The sequence below is a fragment of the Triticum aestivum genome, chromosome 4A, assembly GCF_018294505.1.
Source record: "Triticum aestivum cultivar Chinese Spring chromosome 4A, IWGSC CS RefSeq v2.1, whole genome shotgun sequence".
Lineage (NCBI taxonomy): Eukaryota > Viridiplantae > Streptophyta > Magnoliopsida > Poales > Poaceae > Triticum > Triticum aestivum.
In genome coordinates this window covers 639,683,179-639,709,969 of record NC_057803.1, presented here as the reverse complement: position 1 = coordinate 639,709,969, position 26,791 = coordinate 639,683,179, and the positions used below count along the sequence as shown (strand labels likewise).

At 43.8% G+C, this 26,791-nt stretch overlaps 1 protein-coding gene across 1 annotated transcript; it reads left to right on the top strand.

The window, feature by feature from the left end:
* The first annotated feature begins 22,194 nt into the window (after window positions 1-22,194).
* On the top strand, window positions 22,195-26,168 carry LOC123087835 (transmembrane protein 184A). The gene is made up of 6 exons (XM_044509952.1): window positions 22,195-22,525; window positions 23,487-23,560; window positions 24,531-24,680; window positions 24,791-25,076; window positions 25,188-25,421; window positions 25,577-26,168. The coding sequence occupies exons 1-6, from the start codon at window positions 22,373-22,375 to the stop codon at window positions 25,898-25,900; spliced, it is 1,221 nt and encodes a 406-aa protein (XP_044365887.1). The 5' UTR covers window positions 22,195-22,372; the 3' UTR covers window positions 25,901-26,168.
* Window positions 26,169-26,791: the final 623 nt, after the last annotated feature.

Here is a 26,791-nt window from a genome sequence, read left to right as displayed (position 1 = left end):
CTTCTTCTTAAAAATCCATTTATTCTCAATTGCTTGCCGATCATCGGGCAAGTCAACCAAAGTCCATACTTTGTTCTCATACATGGATCCCATCTCAGATTTCATGGCTTCAAGCCACTTTACGGAATCTGGGCTCACCATCGCTTCTTCATAGTTCGTAGGTTCATCATGATCTAGTAGCATGACCTCCAGAACAGGATTACCGTACCACTCTGGTGCGGATCTTACTCTGGTTGATCTACGCGGTTCAGTAGTATCTTGATCTGAAGTTTCATGATCATTATCATTGGCTTCCTCACTAACTGGTGTAGGTGTCACTGAAACAGTTTTCTGTGATGAACTACTTTCCAGTAAGGGAGCAGGTACAGTTACCTCGTCAAGTTCTACTTTCCTCCCACTCACTTCTTTCGAGAGAAACTCCTTCTCTAGAAATGATCCATTCTTAGCAACGAATGTTTTGCCTTCGGATCTGTGATAGAAGGTGTACCCAACAGTTTCCTTTGGGTATCCTATGAAGACACATTTCTCCGATTTGGGTTCGAGCTTATCAGGTTGAAGCTTTTTCACATAAGCATCGCAGCCCCAAACTTTAAGAAACGACAACTTTGGTTTCTTGCCAAACCACAGTTCATAAGGCGTCGTCTCAACGGATTTTGATGGTGCCCTATTTAACGTGAATGCGGCCGTCTATAAAGCATATCCCCAAAATGATAGCGGTAAATCAGTAAGAGACATCATAGATCGCACCATATCTAGTAAAGTACGATTCGGACACACCATTACGCTGTGGTGTTCCGGGTGGCGTGAGTTGCGAAACTATTCCACAGTTTTTCAAATGTACACCAAACTCGTAACTCAAATATTCTCCTCCACGATCAGATCGTAGAAACTTTATTTTCTTGTTACGATGATTTTCAACTTCACTCTGAAATTCTTTGAACTTTTCAAATGTTTCAGACTTATGTTTCATTAAGTAAATATACCCATATCTGCTTAAATCATCTGTGAAGGTGAGAAAATAACGATATCCGCCACGAGCCTCAATATTCATCGGGCCACATACATCGGTATGTATGATTTCCAACAAATCTGTTGCTCTCTCCATAGTACCGGAGAACGGTGTTTTAGTCATCTTGCCCATGAGGCACGGTTCGCAAGTACCAAGTGATTCATAATCAAGTGGTTCCAAAAGTCCATCAGTATGGAGTTTCTTCATGCGCTTTATACCGATATGACCTAAACGACAGTGCCACAAATAAGTTGCACTTTCATTATCAACTCTGCATCTTTTGGCTTCAACATTATGAATATGTGTATTACTACTATCGAGATTCAATAAAAATAGACCACTCTTCAAGGGTGCATGACCATAAAAGATATTACTCATATAAATAGAACAACCATTATTCTCTGATTTAAATGAATAACCATCTCGCATTAAACAAGATCCAGATATAATGTTCATGCTCAACGCTGGCACCAAATAACAATTACTTAGGTCTAATATTAATCCCGAAGGTAGATGTAGAGGTAGCGTGCCGACTGCGATCACATCGACTTTGGAACCGTTTCCCACGCGCATCGTCACCTCGTCCTTTGCCAGTGCCCGCTTATTCTGTAGTCCCTGTTTCGAGTTGCAAATATTAGCAACAGAACCAGTATCAAATACCCAGGTGCTACTGCGAGCTCTAGTAAGGTACACATCAATAACATGTATATCACATATACCTTTGTTCACCTTGCCATCCTTCTTATCCGCCAAATACTTGGGGCAGTTCCGCTTCTAGTGACCAGTCTGCTTGCAGTAGAAGCACTCAGTTTCAGGCTTAGGTCCAGACTTGGGTTTCTTCTCTTGAGCAGCAACTTTGCTTGCCGTTCTTCTTGAAGTTCCCCTTTTTCTTCCCTTTGCCCTTTTTCTTGAAACTAGTGGTCTTGTTAACCATCAACACTTGATGCTCCTTCTTGATTTCTACCTCCGCAGCTTTCAGCATTGCGAAGAGCTCGGGAATAGTCTTGTTCATCCCTTGCATATTATAGTTCATTACGAAGCTCTTGTAGCTTGGTGGCAGTGATTGGAGAATTATGTCGATGACGCAATCATCCGGAAGATTAACTCCCAATTGAATCTAAAAAGGAAAAAAACAGAAAAAAAAAACAGAAAAAAGGAGGGGGGCTCACCTGGGGCAGGTTCGGTGGAGGAGGGGGCGAGGCGGTGGAGGAGGCCCCTAGTGGAGGAGCTGGCCGGGGCGCGGGGGCGGCCTGGGGCGGCGGGCGGCCGGGCCCGGGGCGCGGGGGGGGGGGGGGGGGGGGGGGGCGGGGGGCGGGGCCGGGGCGCCGGGGCGGGGGGGGGCGGGGCGGGGGGCGCCGGGGCGGGGGGCGGCGGGGGGCCGGGGCGGTGGGGCAACGGGGCGGCGTGGCGACGGGGCGGGGGGCCGGTGGGGCGGCGGGTGGTGGGGCGACCGGGCGGCGGCGAGTGGTGGGGGCGGCGGCGGAGGCGGTGGGGTGGGAAGTGGTGGCGGGGCGCATCGGCGAGGAGAGAACAGAGAGTAACGGGCGGGGGGGTACGGGCCGTTAGGTAGTGTCCTCTTTGCCGTCCGCCTATCTTTGCCGTCCGCCCTTTTGCCTCTTTGTCGTCTGCTGGCAGACGGCAAAGAGGTGGGCCATTAAGTTTTTCCCAAACGGGCGGGGGGTGGGGGCCACCTCTCTCTTTGCTGTCTGCCAGCGGACGGCAAAGATTCTTTGCCGTCTGCCAGCAGACGGCAAAGAGCCCGCGGACGGCACAGAGCTTCTTTGCCGTCTGCCATTTCTTTGTCGTCTGCTTTTGGGTAGCTGATGGCAAAGAGCTTCTTTGTCGTCCGCTAGCTGACGGTAAAGAGCTGGCAGATGGCAAAGTAGCTGATTCCAGTAGTGTTGAACAAAATCAACGCCCACAACTACTTTGTGTTCTACTCGTGCATAGAAACTACGCATAGACCTAGCTCATGATGCCACTGTTGGGGAACGTAGCAATAATTCAAAATTTTCCTACGTGTCACCAAGATCTATCTATGGAGTCATCTAGCAACAAGGGAGGAGTGGATCTACATACCCTTGTAGATCGCGCGCGGAAGCGTTCAAGAGAACGGGGTTGATGGAGTCGTACTCGTCGTGATCCAAATCACCGATGATCCTAGCGCCGAACGGACGGCACCTCCGCGTTCAACACACGTACGGAGCAGCGACGTCTCCTCCTTCTTGATCCAGCAAGGGGGGAGGAGAGGTTGATGGAGATCCAGCAGCACGATGGCGTGGTGGTGGAAGTAGCGGGATTCCAACAGGGCTTCACCAAGCGCTGTGGGAGGAGGGAGATGTGTCATGGGAGGGAGAGGGAGGCGCCGGGGCTCAGATGTCTCTGCCCTCCCTTTCCCCCACTATATATAGGGCCAAGGGAGAGGGGGGGGCGCAGCCTTGGCCCTTCCTCCAAGGAAGGGTGCGGCCAAGGGAGGAGTCCATCCTCCCCAAGGCACCTAGGAGGTGCCTTCCCCTTCTAGGACTCTTCCTTTCCCTCTTCTCTTGGCGCATGGGCCTCTTGGGGCTGGTGCCCTTGGCCCATATAGGCCAAGGCGCACACCCCTACAGCCCATGTGGCCCCCCGGGGCAGGTGGACCCCCTTGGTGGACCCCCGGACCCCTTTCGGCACCCCCGGTACAATACCGATAATGCGCGAAACTTTTCCGGCGACCAAAACAAGACTTCCCATATATAAATCTTTACCTCCGGACCATTCCGGAACTCCTCGTGACGTCCGGGATCTCATCCGGGACTCCGAACAACTTTCGGGTTACCGCATACTAATATCTCTATAACCCTAGCGTCACCGAACCTTAAGTGTGTAGACCCTACGGGTTCGGGAGACATGCAGACATGACCGAGATGACTCTCCGGTCAATAACCAACAGCGGGATCTGGATACCCATGTTGGCTCCCACATGTTCCACGATGATCTCATTGGATGAACCATGATGTCAAGGACTTTATCAATCCCGTATACAATTCCCTTTGTCTATCGGTACAATACTTGCCCGAGATTCGATCGTTGGTATCCCGATACCTTGTTCAATCTCGTTACCGGCAAGTCTCTTTACTCGTTCCGTAACACATCATCCCGTGATCAACTCCTTGATCACATTGTGCACATTATGATGATGTCCTACCGAGTGGGCCCAGAGATACCTCTCCGTCACACGGAGTGACAAATCCCAGTCTCGATTCGTGCCAACCCAACAGACACTTTCGGAGATACCCGTAGTGCACCTTTATAGTCACCCAGTTACGTTGTGACGTTTGGCACACCCAAAGTATTCCTACGGTATCCGGGAGTTGCACAATCTCATGGTCTAAGGAAATGATACTTGACATTAGAAAAGCTTTAGCATACGAACTACATGATCTTGTGCTAGGCTTAGGATTGGGTCTTGTCCATCACATCATTCTCCTAATGGTGTGATCCCGTTATCAACGACATCCAATGTCCATGGTTAGGAAACCGTAACCATCTATTGATCAACGAGCTAGTCAACTAGAGGCTTACTAGGGACATGGTGTTGTCTATGTATCCACACATGTATCTGAGTTTCCTATCAATACAATTCTAGCATGGATAATAAATGATTATCATGAACAAGGAAAAATAATAATAATTTATTTATTATTGCCTCTAGGGCATATTTCCAACAGAACTACCCTAGATCCTTGGTAGATGAGAAGGCTGGCAAGGTCGACAGAAGTATTTTGAATATACATTATATTATTGTGTACTTTACTAGTACTCCTAGTAGCACCAGGGTAATAAATACCGGTTCGGTTGCTAAGTGTTAGTAACTCAAAATAAAAGGCTACGGAGACTAGCTAAAGGTGAGATGACGATATGTTGGAAGTGTTTCCAAGGTTGATGAGATCAAACATCGCACGCTCCCTCTACCATCGAGATTGGTGTTAAACCTAAATAATTGTTATTTGGTGTTTGGTGTTTGCGTTGAGCATAGACATGATTGGATTATGTTTATCGCCATACGATTATTCATTTAAGGAGAATAATGGTTACTCTGTTTACTTGAATAATACCTTCAATGGTCTTGCACCTAAAATAAATGGTTTATTGAATCTCGATCATAGTGATACACATGTTCATGCCAAAAGATATAAGATAGTAATGATAGTACCACATACTTGTGGCACTGCCATTTGAGTCATGTTGGTATAAAACGCATGAAGAAGCTCCATGTTGATGGATCTTTGGACTCACTCATTTTTGAAAAGATTGAGACATGCGAACCATGTCTATTGGTAGATATGCATGAAGAAACTCCATATAGATGGATCATTTGGACTCACTTGATTTTGAATCACTTAAGACATGCAAATCATACCACATGGGCAAGATGACTGAAAGGCCTCGTTTTCAGTAAGATGGAACAAGAAAGCAACTTGTTGGAAGTAATACATTTTAATGTGCGCAGTCCAATGAGTGCTGAGGCACGCAGTGGATATCGTTATGTTCTTACTTCACAGATGATTTGAGCAGATGCTGAGTATATTTACTTGATGAAACACAAGTCTGAATTATTGAAAGGTTCAAGTAATTTCAGAGTGAAGTTGAAGATCGTCGTGACAAGATGATAAAATGTCTATGATATGATCATAGAGTTGAATATCTGAGTTACGAGTTTGGCACACAATTAAGACATTGTGGAAATTGTTTCACAATTAATACCGCCTGGAACACCATAGTGTTGATGGTGTGTCCGAACATCATAACTGCACCCTATTGGATATGGTGCGTACCATGATGTCTCTTATCAAATTACCACTATCATTTATGGGTTAGGCATTAGAGACAACCGCATTCAGTTTAAATAAGGCACCACACAATTCTGTTAAGACGACACCGTATGAACTATGGTTTAGAGAAACCTAAGCTGTCATTTCTTAAAAGTTTGGGGCTGCGACGCTTATGTGAAAAAGTTTCAGGCTGATAAGCTCGAACCCAAAGCGGATAACTGCATCTTCATAGAATACCCAAAATTAGTTGCGTATACCTCCTATTTCAGATCCGGGAGCAAAAGTGATTGTTTCTAGAAACGGGTCCTTTCTCGAGGAAAAGTTTCTCTCAAAAGAATTGAGTGGGAGGATGGTGGAGACTTGATGAGGTTATTAAACCGTTACTTCAACTAGTGTGTAGCAGGGCACAGGAAGTTGTTCCTGTGGCACCTACACCAATTGAAGTGGAAGCTTATGATAATGATCATGAAACTTCGGATCAAGTCACTACCAAACCTCATAGGTCGACAAGGATGTGTACTACTTCAGAGTGGTACGTAATCCTATCTTGGAATTCATGTCGCTAGACAACAATGAACCTACAAGCTATGGAGAAGCGATGGTGGGCCCGGATTCCGACGAATGGCTCGAGGCCATAAAATCCGAGAAAGGATCCATGTATAAAACAAAGTATAGACTTTGAAAGAACTACTTGATGGTCGTAAGGCTGTTGGGTGCAGATGGATTTTAAAAGGAAGACGGACAATGATGGTAAGTGTCACCATTAAGAAAGCTCGACTTGTCGTTAAGATGTTTCTCGACAAGTTCAAGGAGTTGACTATGATGAGACTTTCTCACTCGTAGCGATGCTAAGAGTCTGTTGGAATTATGTTAGCAGTTACTACATTATTTATGAAATCTTGTAGATAGGATGTCAAAACATTGTTTCCTCGACGTTTTTCTTGAGGAAAGGTTGTATGTGATACAACCAGAAGGTTTTGTCAATCCTGAAAGATGCTAACAAGTATGCAAAGCTGCAGCAATCCTTCTAAGGACTGGAGTAAGCATCTCGGAGTTGGAATGTACACTTTGATGAGATGATCAAAGATTTTGGGTTTATACAAAGTTTATGAGAAACTTGTATTTCCAAAGAAGTGAGTGGGAGCACTATAGAATTTTTTATGAGTATATGTTGTTAACATATTGTTGATCAGAAATGATGTAGAATTTCTGGATAGCATGCAGGGTTGTTTGAAAAGTGTTTTTCAATGGAAAACCTGAATTAAGCTACTTGAACATTGAGCATCAAGATCTATAAGGATAGATCAAAAACGCTTAATATTACTTTCAAATGAATACATGTCGTGACAAGATTTTGAAGGAGTTCAAAATAGATCAGCAAAGAAGGAGTTCTTGGCTGTGTTAAAAGGTGTGAGTATTGAGTAAGACTCAAGACCTGACCACGGCAGAAGAGAGAGAAAGGATGAAGGTCGTCCCCTATGCTTTAGACATAAGCTCTACAGTATGCTATGTTGTGTACCGCACCTAAAGTGTGCCTTGCCATGAGTTAATCAAGGGGTACAAGAGTGATCCAGGAATGGATCACATGACAGCAGTCGAACTTATCCTTAGTAACTAGTGGACTAAGGAATTTTCTCGATTATGGAGGTGGTAAAAGAATTCGTCGTAAAGGGTTGCGTCAATACAAACTTTGACACTAATCCGAATGACTCTGAGTAGTAAACCGGATTCGTATAGTAGAGCAGTTATTTGGAATAGCTCAAAGTAGCGCGTGGTAGCTGCATCTACAAGATGACATAGAGATTTGCAAAGCACACATGGATCTGAAAGGTTCAGACCCATTGACTAATAAACCCCTCTCACAAGCAAGATATGAACAAACCCTATGGGTGTTGGATTCATTACAATCACATAGTGATGTGAACTAGATTATTGACTCTAGTGCAAGTGGGAGACTATTGGAAATATGCCCTAGAGGCAATAATAAAATGGTTATTATTGTATTTCCTTGTTCATGATAATTGTCTATTGTTCATGCTATAATTGTATTATCCGAAAACCGTAATACATGTGTGAATACATGGACCACAACATGTCCCTAGTAAGCCTCTAGTTGACTAGCTCGTTGATCAATAGATGGTCATGGTTTCCTGACCATGGACATTGGATGTCATTGATAACGGGATCACATCATTAGGAGAATGATGTGATGGACAAGACCCAATCCTAAGCATAGCGCAAGATCGTGTAGTTCGTCTGCTAAAGCTTTTCTATTGTCAAGTATCATTTCCTTAGACCATGATATTGTGCAACTCCCGGATACCGTAGGAATACTTTGGGTGTGCCAAACATCACAACATAACTGGGTGGCTATAAAGGCACACTACGAGTATCTCCGAAAGTGTCTGTTGGGTTGGCACGAATCGAGACTGGGATTTGTCACTCCGTGATGGAGAGGTATCTTTGGGCCCACTCGGTAGGGCATCATCATGAGCTCAATGTGACCAAAGAGTTTATCACAGGATGATGTGTTTAGAGAATGATTAAAAGTGACTTGCCGGTAACGATATTGAACGAGGCATTGAAATACCGATGATCGAATCTCGGGCAAGTAACGTACCGATTGACAAAGGGAATTGTATACGGGATAGATTGAATCCCCGACATCGTGGTTCATCCGATGAGATCATCGTGGAACATGTGGGAGCCAACATGGGTATCCAGATCCCGTTGTTGGTTATTGGCCGGAGAATTGTCTCGGTCATGTCTGCATGGTTCCCGAACCCGTAGGGTCTACACACTTAAGGTTCGATGACGCTAGGGTTATTAGGAAGACTTGTATATGATTACCGAATGTTGTTCGGAGTCCCGTATGAGATCCCGGACGTCACGAGGAGTTCCGAAATGGTCCGGAGGTAAAGATTTATATATGGAAAGTTGTTGTTCGGGTTCCAGGAAAAGTTCGGTTTTTTCCGGTATTGTACCGAGAAGCTTCCGGAAGGTTCCGGAGGATTCCGGAGGGGTCCGGAGGTCCGGAAAATGTTCCACCACGTCCAATACAGCAGCATGGACTGTAGGGGGGCTCCCTAGCCTTAATGGGCCAGGGGCACCAGCCCCCCCAAGGCCCATGCGCATGGGAGAGGGGAAACCCTAAGAGGGAGGGCCTCCACTTGACTTGGGAGGCACTCCTCCCCCCCCTTGGCCGCTGCCCCAACCCTAGATGGGATCTAGGGGGGCCGGCCCCCTCTCTCCCCACCTATAAATAGTGGAGGGTGGGAGGGCGGCCATAACCTTGCACCTGGCGCAACCCCTCCCCTCCAATACCTCTCCTCCTCCGAGTGAGCTTGGCGAAGCCCTGCCGGAGAACTGCCACTCCATCACCACCACACCGTCGTGCTGCTATTGGACTCTCTTCCTAAACCTCTCCCTCATCCTTGCTAGATCAAGGCGCGGGAGACGTCTCCGTTCCGTACGTGTGTTGAACGCGGAGGTGCCGTCCGTTCGGCGCTAGGATCATTGGTGATTTGGATCACGACGAGTACGACTCCATCAACCCCGTTCTCTTGAACGCTTCCGCTTAGCGATCTTCAAGGGTATGAAGATGCACTCCCTCTCTCTTGTTGCTAGTATCTCCTAGATTGATCTTAGTGACACGTAGGAAAATTTTGAATTATTGCTACGTTCCCCAACATTCACAACCTAGGGAAAACAAGACTATTCCTTTAATGAAAAAGTAATATTTGATGAAATGGAATTTAGGGTTGGGCTAGGATTGGAACTAGCATGACTTGGGGAAAGATTTCATAGTGTTGAACCACTAGGGAGAATAAGGAGACATGATCTTCCCAAGTTTCAAGTCCATAGAACCAAACCAAAAGTAATCCAAAGAAAAAATCCAAAGAAATCCAAAAGAAAAGAAAAGGGCCAAAATTTGGGGTGTTACACGTGTGGAACTATCATTTGGGTAAAAAAGAAATTATATGAGAAGAAGACTTGTCATTTTAAAATAAGGCAAAATAGTTGTCATTTTTATTAATTATATAAGGTGCCATGTTGATTGTGAAAAGGGGGTTAAAACTTATACAACCGGCTGACTTGACACACAATAGAAACACCACACACCGCCGAGGGAAAATCACAGCCAAGGTAGCGCGCGCACACACACATCATTATCATTATTCATCGAGCAAGCGACTCCGGCTTTACCATCGACAACCATCGGTGACGCCTGCTACCTCTTTTAGCACTGCGTTGGTTTTCCCCGAAGAGGAAGGGATGATGCAACAGAGTAGCGTAAGTATTTCCCTCAGTTTTTGAGAACCAAGGTATCAATCCAGTAGGAGGCTACGCGCGAGTCCCTTGTCAATCCCTATAGGGACACTTACGAGAGTGAGATCTGATAGATATGATAAGATAATATTTTTGGTATTTTTATGATAAAGATGCAAAGTAAAATAAAGGCAAAGTAAATGGCAAAGTAAATAACTAAGTAGTAGGAGATTGATATGATAAAGATAGACCCGGGGGCCATAGGTTTCACTAGTGGCTTCTCTCGAGAGCATAAGTATTCTACGGTAGGTGAACAAATTACTGTTAAGCAATTGACAGAATTGAGCATAGTTATGAGAATATCTAGGTATGATCATGTATATAGGCATCACCTCCGAGACAAGTAGACCGACTCCTGCCTGCATCTACTACTATTACTCCACTCATCGACCGCTATCCAGCATGCATCTAGAGTATTAAGTTAAAAACATAGTAACGCCTTAAGCAAGATGACATGATGTAGAGGGATAGACTCATGCAATATGAAGAAAACCCCATCTTGTTATCCTCGATGGCAACAATACAATACGTGCCTTGCTGCCCTTACTGTCACCGGGAAAGGACACCGCAAGATTGAACCCAAAGCTAAGCACTTCTCCCATTGCAAGAAAGATCAATCTAGTAGGCCAAACCAAACTAATAATTCGAAGAGACTTGCAAAGATAACCAATCATACATAAAAGAATTCAGGGAAGATTAAAAAATTATTCATAGATAGACTTGATCATAAACCCACAATTCATCGATCTCAACAAACACACCGCAAAAAGAAGATTACATCGAATAGATCTCCACAAGAGAGGGGGAGAACATTGTATTGAGATCCAAAAAGAGAGAAGAAGCCATTTAGCTACTAACTATGGACCCGTAGGTCTGAGGTAAACTACTCACACTTCATCCGAGGGGCTATGGTGTTGATGAAGAAGCCCTCCGTGATCGATGCCCCCTCCGGTGGAGCTCCAGAACAGGCCCCAAGATAGGATCTTGTGGATACAGAAAGTTACGGCGGTGGAATTAGGGTTTTGGCTCCGTTTTTGATCGTTTGGGGGTACGTGGGTATATATAGGAGGAAGAAGTACGTTGGTGGAGCAACAGGGGGCCCACGAGGGTGGAGGGCGCGCCTGGGGGGAGGCGCGCTCCCTACCTCGTGGCCTCCTGTTGCGTGTCTTGACGTAGGTTCCAAGTCTCCTGAGTTGTATTCGATGAGAAAATCACGTTCCCGAAGGTTTCATTCCGTTTGGACTCCGTTTGATATTCCTATTCTTCGAAACCCTAAAACAGGCAAAAAACAACAATTCTGGGCTGGGCCTCCGGTTAATAGGTTAGTCCCAAAAATAATATAAAAGTGGATAATAAAGCCCAATAATGTCCAAAACAGTAGATATATAGCATGGAGCAATCAAAAATTATAGATACGTTGGAGACGTATCAAGCATCCCCAAGCTTAATTCCTGCTCGTCCTCGAGTAGCTAAATGATAAAAACAGAATTTTTGATGTGGAGTGCTACTTGGCATAATTTTAATGTAATTCTTCTTAATTGTGGTATGAATATTCAGATTCGAAAGATTCAAGACAAAAGTTCTTATTAACATAAAAATGATAATACTTCAAGCATACTAACAAAGCAATTATGTCTTCTCAAAATAACATGGCTAAAGAAAGTTATCCCTACAAAATCATATAGTCTGGCTATGATCTATCTTCACCACACAAAATATTTAAATCATGCACAACCCCGATGACAAGCCAAGCAATTGTTTCATAATTTTGACATTCTCAAAACTTTTTCAATGTTCACGCAATACATGAGCGTGAGCCATGAATATAGCACTATAGGTGGAATAGAGTGGTGGTTGTGGAGAAGACAAAAAGGAGAAGATAGTCTCACATCAACTAGGCGTATCAACGGGCTATGGAGATGCCCATCAATAGATATCAATGTGAGTGAGTAGGGATTGCCATGCAACAGATGCACTAGAGCTATAAGTATATGAAAGCTCAAAAAGAAACTAAGTGGGTGTGCATCCAATCTTGCTTGCTCATGAAGACCTAGGGCAATTTGAGGAAGCCCATCATTGGAATATACAAGTCAAGTTCTATAATGAAAGATTCTCACTAGTATATGAAAGTTATAACATGAGAGACTCTCTACTATGAAGATCATGGTGCTACTTTGGAGCACAAGTGTGGTAAAAGGATAGTAACATTGTCCCTTCTCTCTTTTTCTCTCATTTTTTTATTTTTTTATTTGGGCCTTTTCTCTTTCTTTTTTATGGCATCTTTTCTTTCTCTTTTTTATTTGGGCTTCTTTGGCCTCTTTTATTTATTTTTCGTCCGGAGTCTCATCCCGACTTGTGGGGGAATCATAGTCTCCATCATCCTTTCCTCACTGGGACAATGCTCTAATAATGATGATCATCACACTTTTATTTTTCTTACAACTCAACAATTACAACTCGATACTTAGAATAAAATATGACTCTATGTGAATGCCTCCGGCGGTGTACCGGGATATGCAATGATGCATGAGTGACAAGTATGAAAGAATTATGAACGGTGGTTTTGCCACAAATACTATGTCAACTACATGATCATGCTAAGCAATATGACAATGATGGAGTGTGCCATAAACGGAACGGTGGAAAGTTGCATGGCAATATATCTCGGAATGGCTATGGAAATGCCATAATAGGTAGGTATGGTGGCTGTTTTGAGGAAGGTATATGGTAGGTGTATGATACCGGCGAAAGGTGCGCGGTATTAGAGAGGCTAGAAAAGATGGAAGGGTCAGAGTGCATATAATCCATGGACTCAACATTAGTCATAAAGAACTCATATACTTATTGCAAAAATCTACAAGTTATCAAAGCAAAGTATTACGCGCATGCTCCTAGGGGGATAGATTGGTAGGAAAAGACCATCGCTCGTCCCCGACCGCCACTCATAAGGAAGACAATCAATAAATAAATCATGCTCCGACTTCATCACATAACGGTTCACCATACGTGCATGCTACGGGAATCACAAGCTTCAACACAAGTATTTCTCAAATTCACAACTACTCAACTAGCATGACTTTAATATCACCATCTCCATATCTCAAAACAATTATCAAGTATCAAACTTATCATAGTATTCAACACACTCATAAGAGAGTTTTATTATTAATCTTGCATACCAAGCATATTAGGATTTTAAGCAAATTACCATGCTATTAAGACTCTCAAAATAATCTAAGTGAAGCATGAGAGATCAATAGTTTCTATAAAACAAATCCACCACCGTGCTCTAAAAGATATAAGTGAAGCACTAGAGCAAAATTATATAACTCAAAAGATATAAGCGAAGCACATAGAGTATTCTAACAAATTCCAAATCATGTATGGCTCTCTCAAAAGGTGTGTACAGCAAGGATGATTGTGGTAAACTAACAAGCAAAGACTCAAATCATACAAGACGCTCCAAGCAAAACACATATCATGTGGTAAATAAAAATATAGCTCCAAGTAAAGTTACCGATAGAAGTAGACGAAAGAGGGGATGCCTTCTGGGGCATCCCCAAGCTTTGGCTTTTAGGTGTCCTTAGATTATATTGGGGGTGCCATGGGCATCCCCAAGCTTAGGCTCTTGCCACTCCTTGTTCCATAATCCATCAAATCTTTACCCAAAACTTGAAAACTTCACAACACAAAACTTAAAGTAGAAAATCTCGTGAGCTCCGTTAGCGAAAGAAAACAAAAGACCACTTCAAGGTACTGTAATGAACTCATTCTTTATTTATATGGGTGTTATACCTACTGTATTCCAACTTCTCTATGATTTATAAACTATTTTACTAGCCATAGATTCATCAAAATAAGCAAACAACACACGAAAAACAGAATCTGTCAAAAACAGAACGGTCTGTAGTACTCTGTAGCTAGTGCAAGATATGAAACCCCAAAAATTCTAAAATAAATTTCTGGACGTGAGTAATTTATCTATTAATCATCTACAAAAATAATTAACTAAATAGAACTTTCCAAATAAAAATTACAGCAGTTCTCGTGAGCGCTAAAGTTTCTGTTTTTTACAGCAAGTTCAACAAGACTTTCCCCAAGTCTTCCCAACGGTTCTACTTGGCATAAACACTAATTAAACACAAAAATCACAACCAAAACAGAGGCTAGATAATTTATTTATTACTAAACAGGAGCAAAAAGTAAGGAATAAAAATAAAATTGTGTTGCCTCCCAACAAGCGCTATCGTTTAACGCACCTAGCTAGACATAACAAGCAAGAATAGATCTAGGTATTGCCATCTTTGGTAGGCAATCCATAAGTGGCACTCATAATAGATTCATAAGGTAATTTAATTTTCTTTATAGGAAAGTGTTACATGCCTTTCCTTAATGTAAATTGGAATCTAATATTTCCTTCCTTCATATCAATAATTGCACCAATCGTTCTAAGGAAAGGTCTACCAAGAATAATAGGACATGAAGGATTGCAATCTATGTCAAGAACAATAAAATCTACGGGCACATAATTCCTATTTGCAACAATAAGAACATCATTAATTCTTCCCGTAGGTTTCTTAATAGTGGAATCCGCAAGGTGCAAGTTTAGAGAGCAATCATCAAAATCACGGAAACCTAACAAATCACACAAAGTCTTTGGAATCGTGGAAACACTAGCACCCAAATCACATAAAGCATAGCATTCATGATCTTTAATTTTAATTTTAATAGTTGGTTCCCACTCATCATAAAGTTTTCTAGGGATAGAAACTTCCAATTCAAGTTTTTCTTCATAAGATTGCATCAAGGCATCAACGATATGTTTAGTAAACGCTTTATTTTGACTATAAGCGTGAGGAGAATTTAGCACGGATTGCAACAAGGAAATACAATCAATCAAAGAGCAATTTTCATAGTTAAATTCCTTGAAATCCATAATAGTGGGTTTAGCAACATCTAGGGTTTTAATTTCTTCAATCCCACTTTTATCAATTTTAGCATCGAGATCAAAAAATTCCGAATTCTTGGAATGCCTTCTAGGTAAAGGTGGATCATATTCAGTCCCATAATTATAAAGATTCATATTGCAAAAAAAAGATTTAATAGGGGACACATCAATAACTTTTAGATCTTCATCTTTATTTTCATAGGAACTAGAAGAACACGGTCTTATAAAGGCATCTTTCTTAGCATGCATCCTAGTGGTTCTTTCTTTGCACTCATCAATGGAAATTCTCATGGATTTGAGAGACTCATTTATATCATGCTTGTGTGGAATAGATCTAAGTTTCAAAGAATCAACATCAAGAGAAATTCTATCAACGTTCCTAGCCAACTCATCAATCTTAAGCAATTTTTCTTCAATCATAGCATTAAAACTCTTTTGCGAAGTAATAAATTCTTTAATATTAGATTCAAAATCAGAGGGCATATTATTATAATTTCCATAAGAATTGTTGTAGGAATTAGCATAATTATTAGAGGAATTACTAGGATAAGGCCTAGGATTAAAATTTCCTCTATATGCGTTGTTACCAAAATTGTTCCTACCAACAAAATTCACATCCATAGATTCATTATTATTCTCAATCAAAGTAGACAAGGGCATATCATTAGGATCAGAAGAAACACTCTTACTAGCAAATAATTTCATAAGTTCATCCATCTTTCCACTCAAAACATTAATTTCTTCTATCGCATGCACCTTTTTATTAGTAGATCTTTCAGTATGCCATTGAGAATAATTAACCATAATATTATCTAGGAGTTTAGTAGCTTCTCCTAATGTGATTTCCATAAAAGTGCCTCCCGCAACCGAATCTAAAAAATTTCTAGAAGCAAAATGCAATCCGGCATAATTTTTTTGTATAATTATCCACAGATTCTAACCATGAGTAGGGCAATTACGTATCATTAATTTCATCCTCTCCCAAGCTTGTGCAACATGTTCATGATCAAGTTACTTAAAATTCATAATATCGTTTCTAAGGGAGATGATCTTAGCGGGAGGAAAATACTTAGAGATAAAAGCATCTTTGCACTTATTCCATGAATCAATACTATTCTTAGGCAAAGACGAAAACCAAGCTTTAGCACGATCTCTAAGCGAAAAAGGAAATAGCTTCAATTTAACAATATCGCTATACACATCTTTCTTCTTTTGCATATCACACAAATCAACGAAGCTATTTAGATGGGTAGCGGCATCTTCACTAGGAAGGCCGGAAAACGGATCTTTCATGACAAGATTCAGCAAAGCAGTATTAATTTCACAAGATTCAGCATCGGTAAGAGGAGCAATCGGAGTGCTAATAAAATCATTGTTGTTGGTATTGGTAAAGTCACACAATTTAGTATTATCTTGAGCCATCGTGACAAGCAAACAAACTAACACACAAGCAAAAAAAAGCAAGCGGGCAAAAAGAGGCAAATAGAGAAAGAGAGGGAGGATAGAGAGAGAGGGCGAATAAAACGGCAAGGGTGAAGTGGGGGAGAGGAAAATGAGAGGCAAATGGCAAATAATGTAATGCGGGAGATAGGGATTGTGATGGGTACTTGGTATATTGACTTTTGCGTAGACTCCCCGGCAACGGCGCTAGAAATCCTTCTTGCTACCTCTTGAGCACTGTGTTGGTTTTTCCCCGAAGAGGAAGGGATGATGCAGCAGAGTAGCGTAAGTATTTCCCTTAGTTTTTGAGAACCAAGGTATCAATCCAGTAGGAGGCTACGCGCGAGTCCCTCGTACCTGCACAAAACAAATAAATTCTTGCAACCAATGCGATAAGGGGTTGTCAATCCCTACACGGCCACTTACGAGAGTGAGATCTGATAGATATGATAAGATAATGTTTTTGGTATTTTTATGATAAAGTTGCAAAGTAAAATAAAAGCAAAGGAAAAAAGCAAAGGAAAATACTAAATATTGGAAGATTAATATGATGAAGATAAACCCGGGGGCCATAGGTTTCACTAGTGGCTTCCCTCAAGAGCATAAGTATTCTACGGTGGGTGAACGAATTACTGTTGAGAAATTGACAGAATTGAGCATAGTTATGAGAATATCTAGGTATGATCATGTATATAGGCATCACGTCCGAGAAAAGTAGACCGACTCCTGCCTGCATCTACTACTATTACTCCACTCATCGACCGCTATCCAGCATGCATCTAGAGTATTAAGTTAATGAAAACAGAGTAACGCCTTAAGCAAGATGACATGATGTAGAGGGATAAACTCATGCAATATGATGAAAACCCCATCTTGTTATCCTCGATGGCAACAATACAATACGTGCCTTGCTGCCCTTACTGTCACCGGGAAAGGACACCGCAAGATTGAACCCAAAGCTAAGCACTTCTCCCATTGCAAGAAAGATCAATCTAGTAGGCCAAACCAAACTGATAATTCGAAGAGACTTGCAAAGATAACCAATCATACATAAAAGAATTCAGAGAAAATTCAAATATTTTTCATAGATAGACTTGATCATAAACCCACAATTCATCGATCTCAACAAACACACCGCAAAAAGAAGATTACATCGAATAGATCTCCACAAGAGAGGGGGAGAACATTGTATTGAGATCCAAAAAGAGAGAAGAAGCCATCTAGCTACTAACTATGAACCCGTAGGTCTGAGGTAAACTACTCACATTTCATCGGAGGGGCTATGGTGGTGATGTAGAAGCCCTCCGTGATCGATGCCTCCTCCGGCGGAGCTCCGGAATAGGGCCCAAGATGGGATCTCGTGGATACAGAAAGTTACGGCGGTGGAATTAGGGTTTTGGCTCCGTTTTTTATCGTTTGGGGGTACATGGGTATATATAGGAGGAAGAAGTACGTCGGTGGAGCAACAGGGGGCCCACGAGGGTGGAGGGCACGCCCCCCTACCTCGTGGCCTCCTGTTACGTGTCTTGACGTAGGGTCCAAGTCTCCTGAGTTGTATTCGATGAGAAAATCACGTTCTCGAAGGTTTCATTCCGTTTGGACTCCATTTGATATTCCTTTTCTTCGAAACCCTAAAATAGGCACAAAAAACAACAATTCTGGGTTGAGCCTCCGATTAATAGGTTAGTCCCAAAAATAATATAAAAGTGGATAATAAAGGCCAATAATGTCCAAAACAGTAGATAATATAGCATGTAGCAATCAAAAATTATAGATACGTTGGAGACGTATCAACGCCCTCACCGCAACACCTAAGTGAAGCCGTAGAAAGACCAGTCAAAGGAGTTGCCCACACACGCCGAGACAAGATGGCTCCAAATCCGAGGGCAAGCTACGAATGGGAACTACGTAAGGCTAGCGCCATGGAATATCACCAAGCCATGTCACGCATTCGCATGTTACCGCCGCCGTAGGGACCCTGCCGTTGTAGGTCCGGCGACACTAGCAACAAACAGAGATGACCATAACACATGCACGCCGACGAGCTGGCTACCACAACCATGTCACAACCCTGAACTCGCTCATCCACATAGTCGGTGCCACATGAGCTGCCGACTAAAGTGAAATCTGCCACCGGTCATGCCAGCCAGATCCAGTTCCAAGATGATGCCCCCCAAGGCAGATCACAATGCTAGCACCATCATCATCCGATCCTGGTAGACCCGAACCTAGGGTTTCCCCTAAAGCATCCTTCTGAGGGAGCTGTGGATTGCAACTCGGGGCCTTCAGCAAGGGAGCGACGCCCACAAGTGTCGTTGGCTCCGATTGTAGGCGAGGTCTGGCTTTCACCAACAGTCACATCCTCCGACCCTTGATGCTCCATCAAATCCACCACCGTCATCGTCATGACCACCAGGAAAGGAGGCCGCCTAGGCTCATTAACAGTGGACCCCACCACAACCAGATCAATCTGGGACCCGAACCCAGGTCCGCGAAGCCCTCCGCCTTGCCACGGGAGAGCCCGGGGCATCAAAGCCTCCCCCGGGAAGCCAAAGCAAGCAACACTGTCAGGCCCCCACATGGCCGGGAGCTGAATCTACACCGACGAGGAAGGGCCATCGCACCCACATTGCCGTGTATCTATGCAGAACGCCGCACCAACAGGGAAAAGAGTTCACAACCATGACGTCGTACCGCCTAGACCGCCACGCTGGGAGCAACCGTCACCTTCGGAGCCGTTGTTCATGGCCCGGGCTTACCACGCGCGTCCTCCATCGGCGTGCCCCTGCGCGCGTGGAGGGGGGGGGGGGGAGTCCACAACCATAACAAAACCAATCAACGGGATGCTGACTTGCTAAAATGGATAGCTACCACACTGAAGCAATATTGGGACGTTGACACAACTGTCAGCTGCAGCACTGTCCAGTTTTCGCCGGGCTTTACTTAAGTTGCACATCAACATCATCAGCAACCACATGGGTGGACTCTAACCATGTCCTGCTGGTAAAAAGGCTGCAGATCAAGTAGCGGGTTGCAAATACTAGATCGGTAGCCGGTAGGTAAGCCGTAAGCGCGGTGGTGAGGACCGAGGAGGACAAGTCGACGGTGGTTATCGCCGATCGTCAAGCTGGCTCCACCCTCCACGCAACCAACGCATCATGGCATCATCCGGTGGTTTCTCCAAAGAGAAGAGAATAATCTATGCCCAATGCCCTACGTACACCTGCAGACCGTCCAAACCCAATGAGCGGCGACAGTATGTCCATTTTAGGCGCCAGCTCGCTGGAATGTTGTTCGTTATGATAAGCTGTTGTAGTATTATTCCATAGGAAGAAGGGATAAGCTGTCTTATTGAACCGCACAAACTGGCATTTTTTGATTCCAGACAGCCGCAACAATGCAGGGCGGATGCTAACTCGTTAACAGAAACAATCACGCATGCAGATGCTAGCTTGCTAGCATAAACAACAGTATGCAAGATCGTCCCTAAAAAAAATAAGCCAGATCAGTATACATCACTTATTAGTAGCTGCAACAATTCAGGCTGCGATGTATTCCCACATCTCTGAAAACTAAAAGGCTCATAAATTTTCTTCCAAGTTAAATGGTGCAATGTTTGATCAAGTTTGTAATAAATCATCGATAACTGGTTGTTAATATTTCGCTGCTGGTTTCTCACGTACCCAGCCGCCGCCTCCGGGCTTTTCTCCCCCAAAAAACTTAGGGTTCCTCTGCCTCCCGTCGGCGCTGTCGTCGGTTCGTCACGTTTCCGGTGGCTTTAGGGCCATGGGGGCGCGGTGTCCTGGCCCTTGCCAGCAGGAGGGCCACGTCGTTAGATGTTTCTACAAATTTTTTTAGGGTTTGTGCCCTGCTTAGAAAGGCTAGGCGGCGGCGGCGGCTCTCTGAAGATGGAATAATGTTCTCCCCGCCTAGCCCCTGTTCTGGTGGTGTGTCTAGTATCGTCGGTGGGCGTGTGGAGGTGTGTCTCTAGCGGATCTATCCTTGATGGATTTGTTCGGATCTGGTTGTAGTTCGTCTATGTTCATGTGTCTTTAGGTTGAATTCTTCCGATCTATACTACTCTTCATAGGCGACGGTTGTTGTTCTGCTACGCTGGTCCTATGTGATCTTAGCACGACGACTTCCCGACTATTTGCAACAAGAAGTTTTGCCCGGCTCCGGTGAGGGAGGGGCGATGACGGCGGCGTGCCTTCGGCTCGCTTCAGTGCTTGTAGTCGTCGCTAGGTGGTCTACGTATTTGGATGTAATTTTTATTATTTTTTGTGTTCGTTGTACTACCATGATTGAAGATGAATAGATCAAAAATTTTCTCACAAAAAAACTGGTATTTAATATTTTCATATAAATTTGGTCCAAATTTGCACCACCTCATTTGAGACAAAATCATAATATTTTAAGAGATGGTGGAAGAAAGGTAACTACCATGAAATGTTTGGCTCCTCCTCATTAAAGGCGGCTCCCGGGCGACAAGAGTTTCCTACCTCCTGTCGGCACCATCGTGGTCTGCCTCATCTCCTATGGCATTGGTCATAGATGTGCGGTGGACCCAGACCCTTGTTGGCGGGAGGGCTCCTGATCCGTTTTAGGTGTTGGTTAGGGTTTGTGTTCTGCTTAGGAAGATAAGACGGCAGCAATTCCCTGAAGATGGAATACGGTTCTTCTCACCTAACCCCTGTCTAGGCGATGTGTCTGGTGTCGTTCGAGGGCATGTGGAGGCATGTTTCTGTTGGATATCATGGGATTTGGTCGATGCTTTCCTTCCATGGATATGCTTCGATTCAATCTTCGTCGGCTAAGTTCGCGTGTCTATAGATTGGATCCTTCCAATCTGCGCTTCTCTTTATCGACGACGGTTGTTGGTCTGGTACACTGGTCTTGCGGGAAGCTGATATAAATTACGATGAAATGTTAAGATTAGCCCACTAAAACAATTCCCTTCCAACTCTCGCCCCTCTCCTGTTAATAAAACGGTGAGAGTTGGAGTCTCGAGTGCCATGACTATTTCCTTATGAATTTTCAATCTCCATAACCAAACAATAGATTTGAAGTCTAGTACCACTTTAATTCCCATTCCCAAGCTCTAAATACCCCAACCAAACACGCTCAAAAGGGTTCTGAAGAAAAAATTCCTATAAAAATCTTATCCTACAGAATTCACGTGAAATTCCTTCAAACCAAAGGAGGCCGGTATATTCGGACGTTGACACAACTGCCGGCTGCAGCCTGCAGCACCGTTCGAAAACACACATGCCCGGTTTCGGCTAAACTTTACTTAACTCAACAAACACATCAACATGGTCAATCGGCACATCACATGGATATCTTGGAAGTAATGAATGGATTGAAGATCAAGCAACAAAAGTCCAAGTGGATCCACGAAAAAACGCAAGCAGGCAAGGCAAAGAGAGAAACCACCACCAAGGAAAAATCAGAGGAGACTTGCAAGGAAAGGCTTGGGAAGCATCGATTCCGCGGCCGCCCGCCTGAAGCGCGTGCCCCCGTTCAAATCCCCAGATTTTCAAAAGTCAAACCAAATCCCCAAAAACAGCGCAAAAATTCAACCATCAACCAGCAATAATCGTAGGCCGATGGATGGCATCAACACCTGGGCTCGCACTGTTAACCCCTTTCTCTCTCCTTTTCCTCGCACCATCAGGAAAAAGAAAACCCTTTCTCCTTCCTTCCTCCCTCGCTCGCACGCCCAAAAAGCCTAACCACCCGGCCCCTGCCCCCGACCAAACCCGCGCGCGGCCGCCGCGCCTCGCGTCTCGCTCGCCGCCGACGCGGTCCGGTGGTGGTGGGGGCCTCGCCGCGATGGATTGGGCGGCGGTGGCGTACACGGCGGCGGCGCTGCTGTGCGCCGCGGCGGCCACCGTCATCACGCTCGGCCACATCTACCGCCACCTGCTCCACTACGCCGAGCCCATCTTCCAGCGCTTCATCGTCCGCATCATATTCATGGTCCCGGTACGCTCCCCCTTTTCCACGCGCGCAGCTTCCACCTCGCGCCAGATCTGTCGCTGCCGCCGCCTGTTTTTTTTTTCTCAATTTTTTTCCTGGGGCTGAATTCGACCCGGCCGCGAGCTGGGAAGCGAGCCCGCCCCCGCGGATTCGCGGCGAGATCGTGCGTCGGTCTGACCTATGATTCAATCCAAATTAGGGATGCAAGCGGGGCGGGTTGGTGGACAATATCACAGCACAAATGCAGTCTTAATTTTACTGCTAGTTAAGGAGCTGACTGTGAGCTAATTGATGCGTGTTCTCCGGGAGGCTGCTTCCGCCCCTGAATCCCTAACCCCAATGTGTTGTACTACTACTCGCATTAGGTAGAGCATGGTTTCCTTGTTGATCTGCAGTTGGGATCTGCTGGCGCTCTTAGGTTTTGATCGGTGCCCAAGGTGGGCTGTGAGGCGAATTCGCGCTGGTAGTGAGGCTGTGGTTGGAATATCTGGATTTGGAGTGCTCCCTGACCAACATGCTCCTGCCATCTGAGCTCATTATGAAGCTTGGGAGCAGTACGACTGTCCTGCCATTTTACTCCAGACTAGATGTGCAAGCTAGTCATATTGGAGCGAGCTGATCATTATGGATGTTCAGCTTTTTGCTGTTGTCATTTGTCATGAATAAGCAAATTAATTCATCTGAGTGGCAGAGTTCTGATAGAAACGTTGGGTTCTTCAACGCTTCTCTAAGCGCATTTCCTTCTGCCATAAGCCCATAACACTGTTTTTATGTCAAATATGCTTTAATTTCCATGAAGATGTAAAACAACTGTTTGAGCATTTTTGACTGTCTATTAGCAGATTATTCATGAGCCACACATTTACATTTCACCCTCGTATCTAATTGTATTTGTTTGTTTATCTGTAATCCCTTTTATGCTAGTAACACTCCACCGTATTAGTTCTGAAGACACATTGTTTTGCAGGTCTATGCAGTGATGTCATTTATTTCCCTTATCCTACCAGACAATGCAATATATTTTACCTCTATCCGAGAAATGTAAGTTGCTGTCTTGCAGTTCAAACTTCTTTGGTGCCATTATGTTAATCGATGGGCTCAATGTGAGATTATGGTTTCAGCCTGTTGGTGTTTCTCTGGTCTTAGGGGGGAGGAGAACAAATGGAAGCTTTTTTTTTGTTCTCTTTAATGGAATACATGCAAACGTTTCCTTTTCTGCTACCATGTTAAATTTATGGTCTGCAAATTGTGATCTGTACACAAGATTATAAGTTTGTAATGTTGTGTGACATTTATAAGCACTTCTATAGGCTCGAGCTAGTATCAAATCCAACTGGATATGCTATCAATATCAACAGTCTGCTGACTGCTCATGGGTTAAGCACTGATCATAACTAGTGAACATAGTTGGATCCGTTATATACCTTGTGGACAACTGCAGCCATACCCCCATGGGTGTATGCATCACAGATTCGTATGTGGTGTTTTAGAGGATTCATGTATCCATTTGCTTTAAATGTCTTCCTAGGAAGTATAACATGATAGAGAATAACCAGCTGGGAGTGTGTGATGAGTGATCTTCTCTAGTGTCAAATTGCAAATTAATAATCCTAGGTTATGAAACGATAATATGTGCTTCCACTTTGCCATGGCCTAAATTCATGCTACCCACTTTGCCATGGCCTAAATGACTAATGGCCGAACACTGAAACCATTGTGTAATGACTAATGACCAAAGAGGTGGTTGTGTGTAATTTATGAAATGCTGGCCATTTCATAAGTATTATTCTCTTCTTTTCCTTGCGTGTGCTGGCTACACACTTTAACAGGTTAGCCTGAGTTAGCATATTATAATCCCAACTTTAGGTGACATTTTATCTTGCTGATTGTTGCCCATGTGCTGGTTTGTCTGTTTGTTTCTAATCTAATAGTCTTCACAAGTACCTAAACTAAGAACTGCATGAGTGTATATCCATCCTATGCTAAATTTTCCTTTACCATAATGTTTCAGCTATGATGCTTGGGTCATCTACAATTTCTTTTCACTCTGCTTGGCATGGGTGGGAGGACCTGGGGCTGTGGTGGTGAGTTTGAATGGCCGAACACTGAAACCATCGTGGTTTCTTATGACTTGCTGTTTCCCAGCTATTCCTCTAGATGGGTGCGTATGTGTCCTTCTGCATAATAAGTTGCTATCATATGACAATTATACATTGGCATGTTGCAACATCCTTCATGAAGTCTAACTGATCTATTATGTCACTTAAACAGGCGTTTTATACGGAGATGCAAACAAGGCTGTTTGCAGTTTGTTATTCTTAAGCCTATCTTGGTGGTTATTACCTTCATACTTTATGCTAAAGGAAAATATGAAGATGGAAACTTCAGTGTCAACCAATCCTATTTATACATCACTATTATTTACACAATCTCATACTCGATGGCGTTATATGCTCTTGCATTGTTCTATGCGGCATGCAGAGATCTACTCCGGCCATATAATCCTGTCCCAAAGTTTATTATAATCAAATCAGTTGTGTTTCTCACATACTGGCAGGTAAATACAAAACATCAACCCATGTTTTCCTCTCTTCGATGGTATGATAGGTTGCCAACTGTTTTAATCCTCACATATGGTCATAATAATTTGAATTTTTTGGCATTGTAGGGTGTCCTGGTGTTCCTTGCTGCCAAGTCTCGATTTATCAAGAATGCTGAAAAGGCTGCTGATCTCCAGAACTATGTATTGTGCGTTGAGATGCTCATAGCAGCCATTGGGCACCTGTTTGCGTTTCCCTACAAGGAGTATGCAGGTGCAAATGCTCGCCCTTCGGGTGGTTTCAGGGAAAGCCTTCTTCATGCTTTAAAATTCAATGATTTCTACCACGACACTGTCCACCAGGTAACCAGGATCTTAGACGCCTATTCCCTGTATCTGGCGCTCACTGTCTAACTTCTCGATCAAATAGGCTCCATTCTTGTTTGCTGAAGGAAACTACATTCTTGTTTACTGTGCCTTGCCCGTATCTTGGTCTAATCGGCTCCATTCTCATGCAGTTTGCTCCTACCTACAACGAATATGTGCTGTACAACCACAATGAGGGAGAGAGTGCACCAACAAAGTTTCCTTCAGGGAGCGCCGTGCCAAGTGTCCGGGATGTGGAGTTGGCTGGCATCATCGTGATGCCGCCCTCAAATAATAGTCCAGTGACCTCAAGCATGTCATCCAACCACGTAGACCAGGACGAATCGATGACCACTCCGATCAGGAACAAAGTGGACCCGCCTGGAGGAATGTACGACCTCACGGACCTGCTCGACGTGGACTTGTCTAGCTACCCCGCCAAGGTTCCTGCGATCTCTGATGTAAGAAAACAATGACCAGGTGCGACAGCCAATGTGTCTCGGTAGCGACTGGGGGAAATTGTGACCTTCCATTTTGTCATAGATAACGCTGTAAAAATGTGTGTGTACTACTTCCGGTTCCAGTCTTTCCCCATTGAAGAAGGGGGGTTTATTCATGACTGCACTGCAGCTGTCCCACGGCCTCTCTCACCCTACTCTTTGACTAACCGTGTACAATGTTGTGAGCTCAAGGTGAACTGCTGTGACATGAGACTATGAATACCATACTAATAGTTTGCTGATAGCAGTTTTGGGAGAGAATACTGTCCTTTTTGATTGGTGCTGGGTATCTTTCTTTTGCTTCATAGACATCACAAGATATGGTTTGCTGAACCTAGACATGTATGAGAAGTTGCCTTGCTAAAGGCGACCGTCAGTAGCCGTGTAAGGAACGAACTTTGAACTGGGAACACTTTGGTTTTCTATATACAAATACTTTAAGAAACAGGGTGATTGAATACAGCTTTCTGCCTATAGCTCAAAAACACTATAAATATACAAATACAACATGATTTATGGTCACACGTTCAAAAGATGGCTAAATCATCCGGATTATTGGTGTTATACAGCAGTGCTATCATTTGCACCAACTGCTTCCACGTTATGGTCACTTTGAGCAGAGCTCTGCTCCTTTGGTTGCACCACTTTATCATCCTTATAATCATCTTCAACCTGGGAATCAGTCGAGGAACCTAACAACAAGCTCTCAAAAGTTATCAGCGTCATTCTCGATCTACTGAACTATATATCAGATCTATTATAAAAGGTTCATCAGAAGTACTCCCTCTGTCCCAAAATATAAGAACATTTTTGACACTAGTGTAGTGTTAAAAACGTTCTTATATTTTGAGACGGAGGGAGTACAAA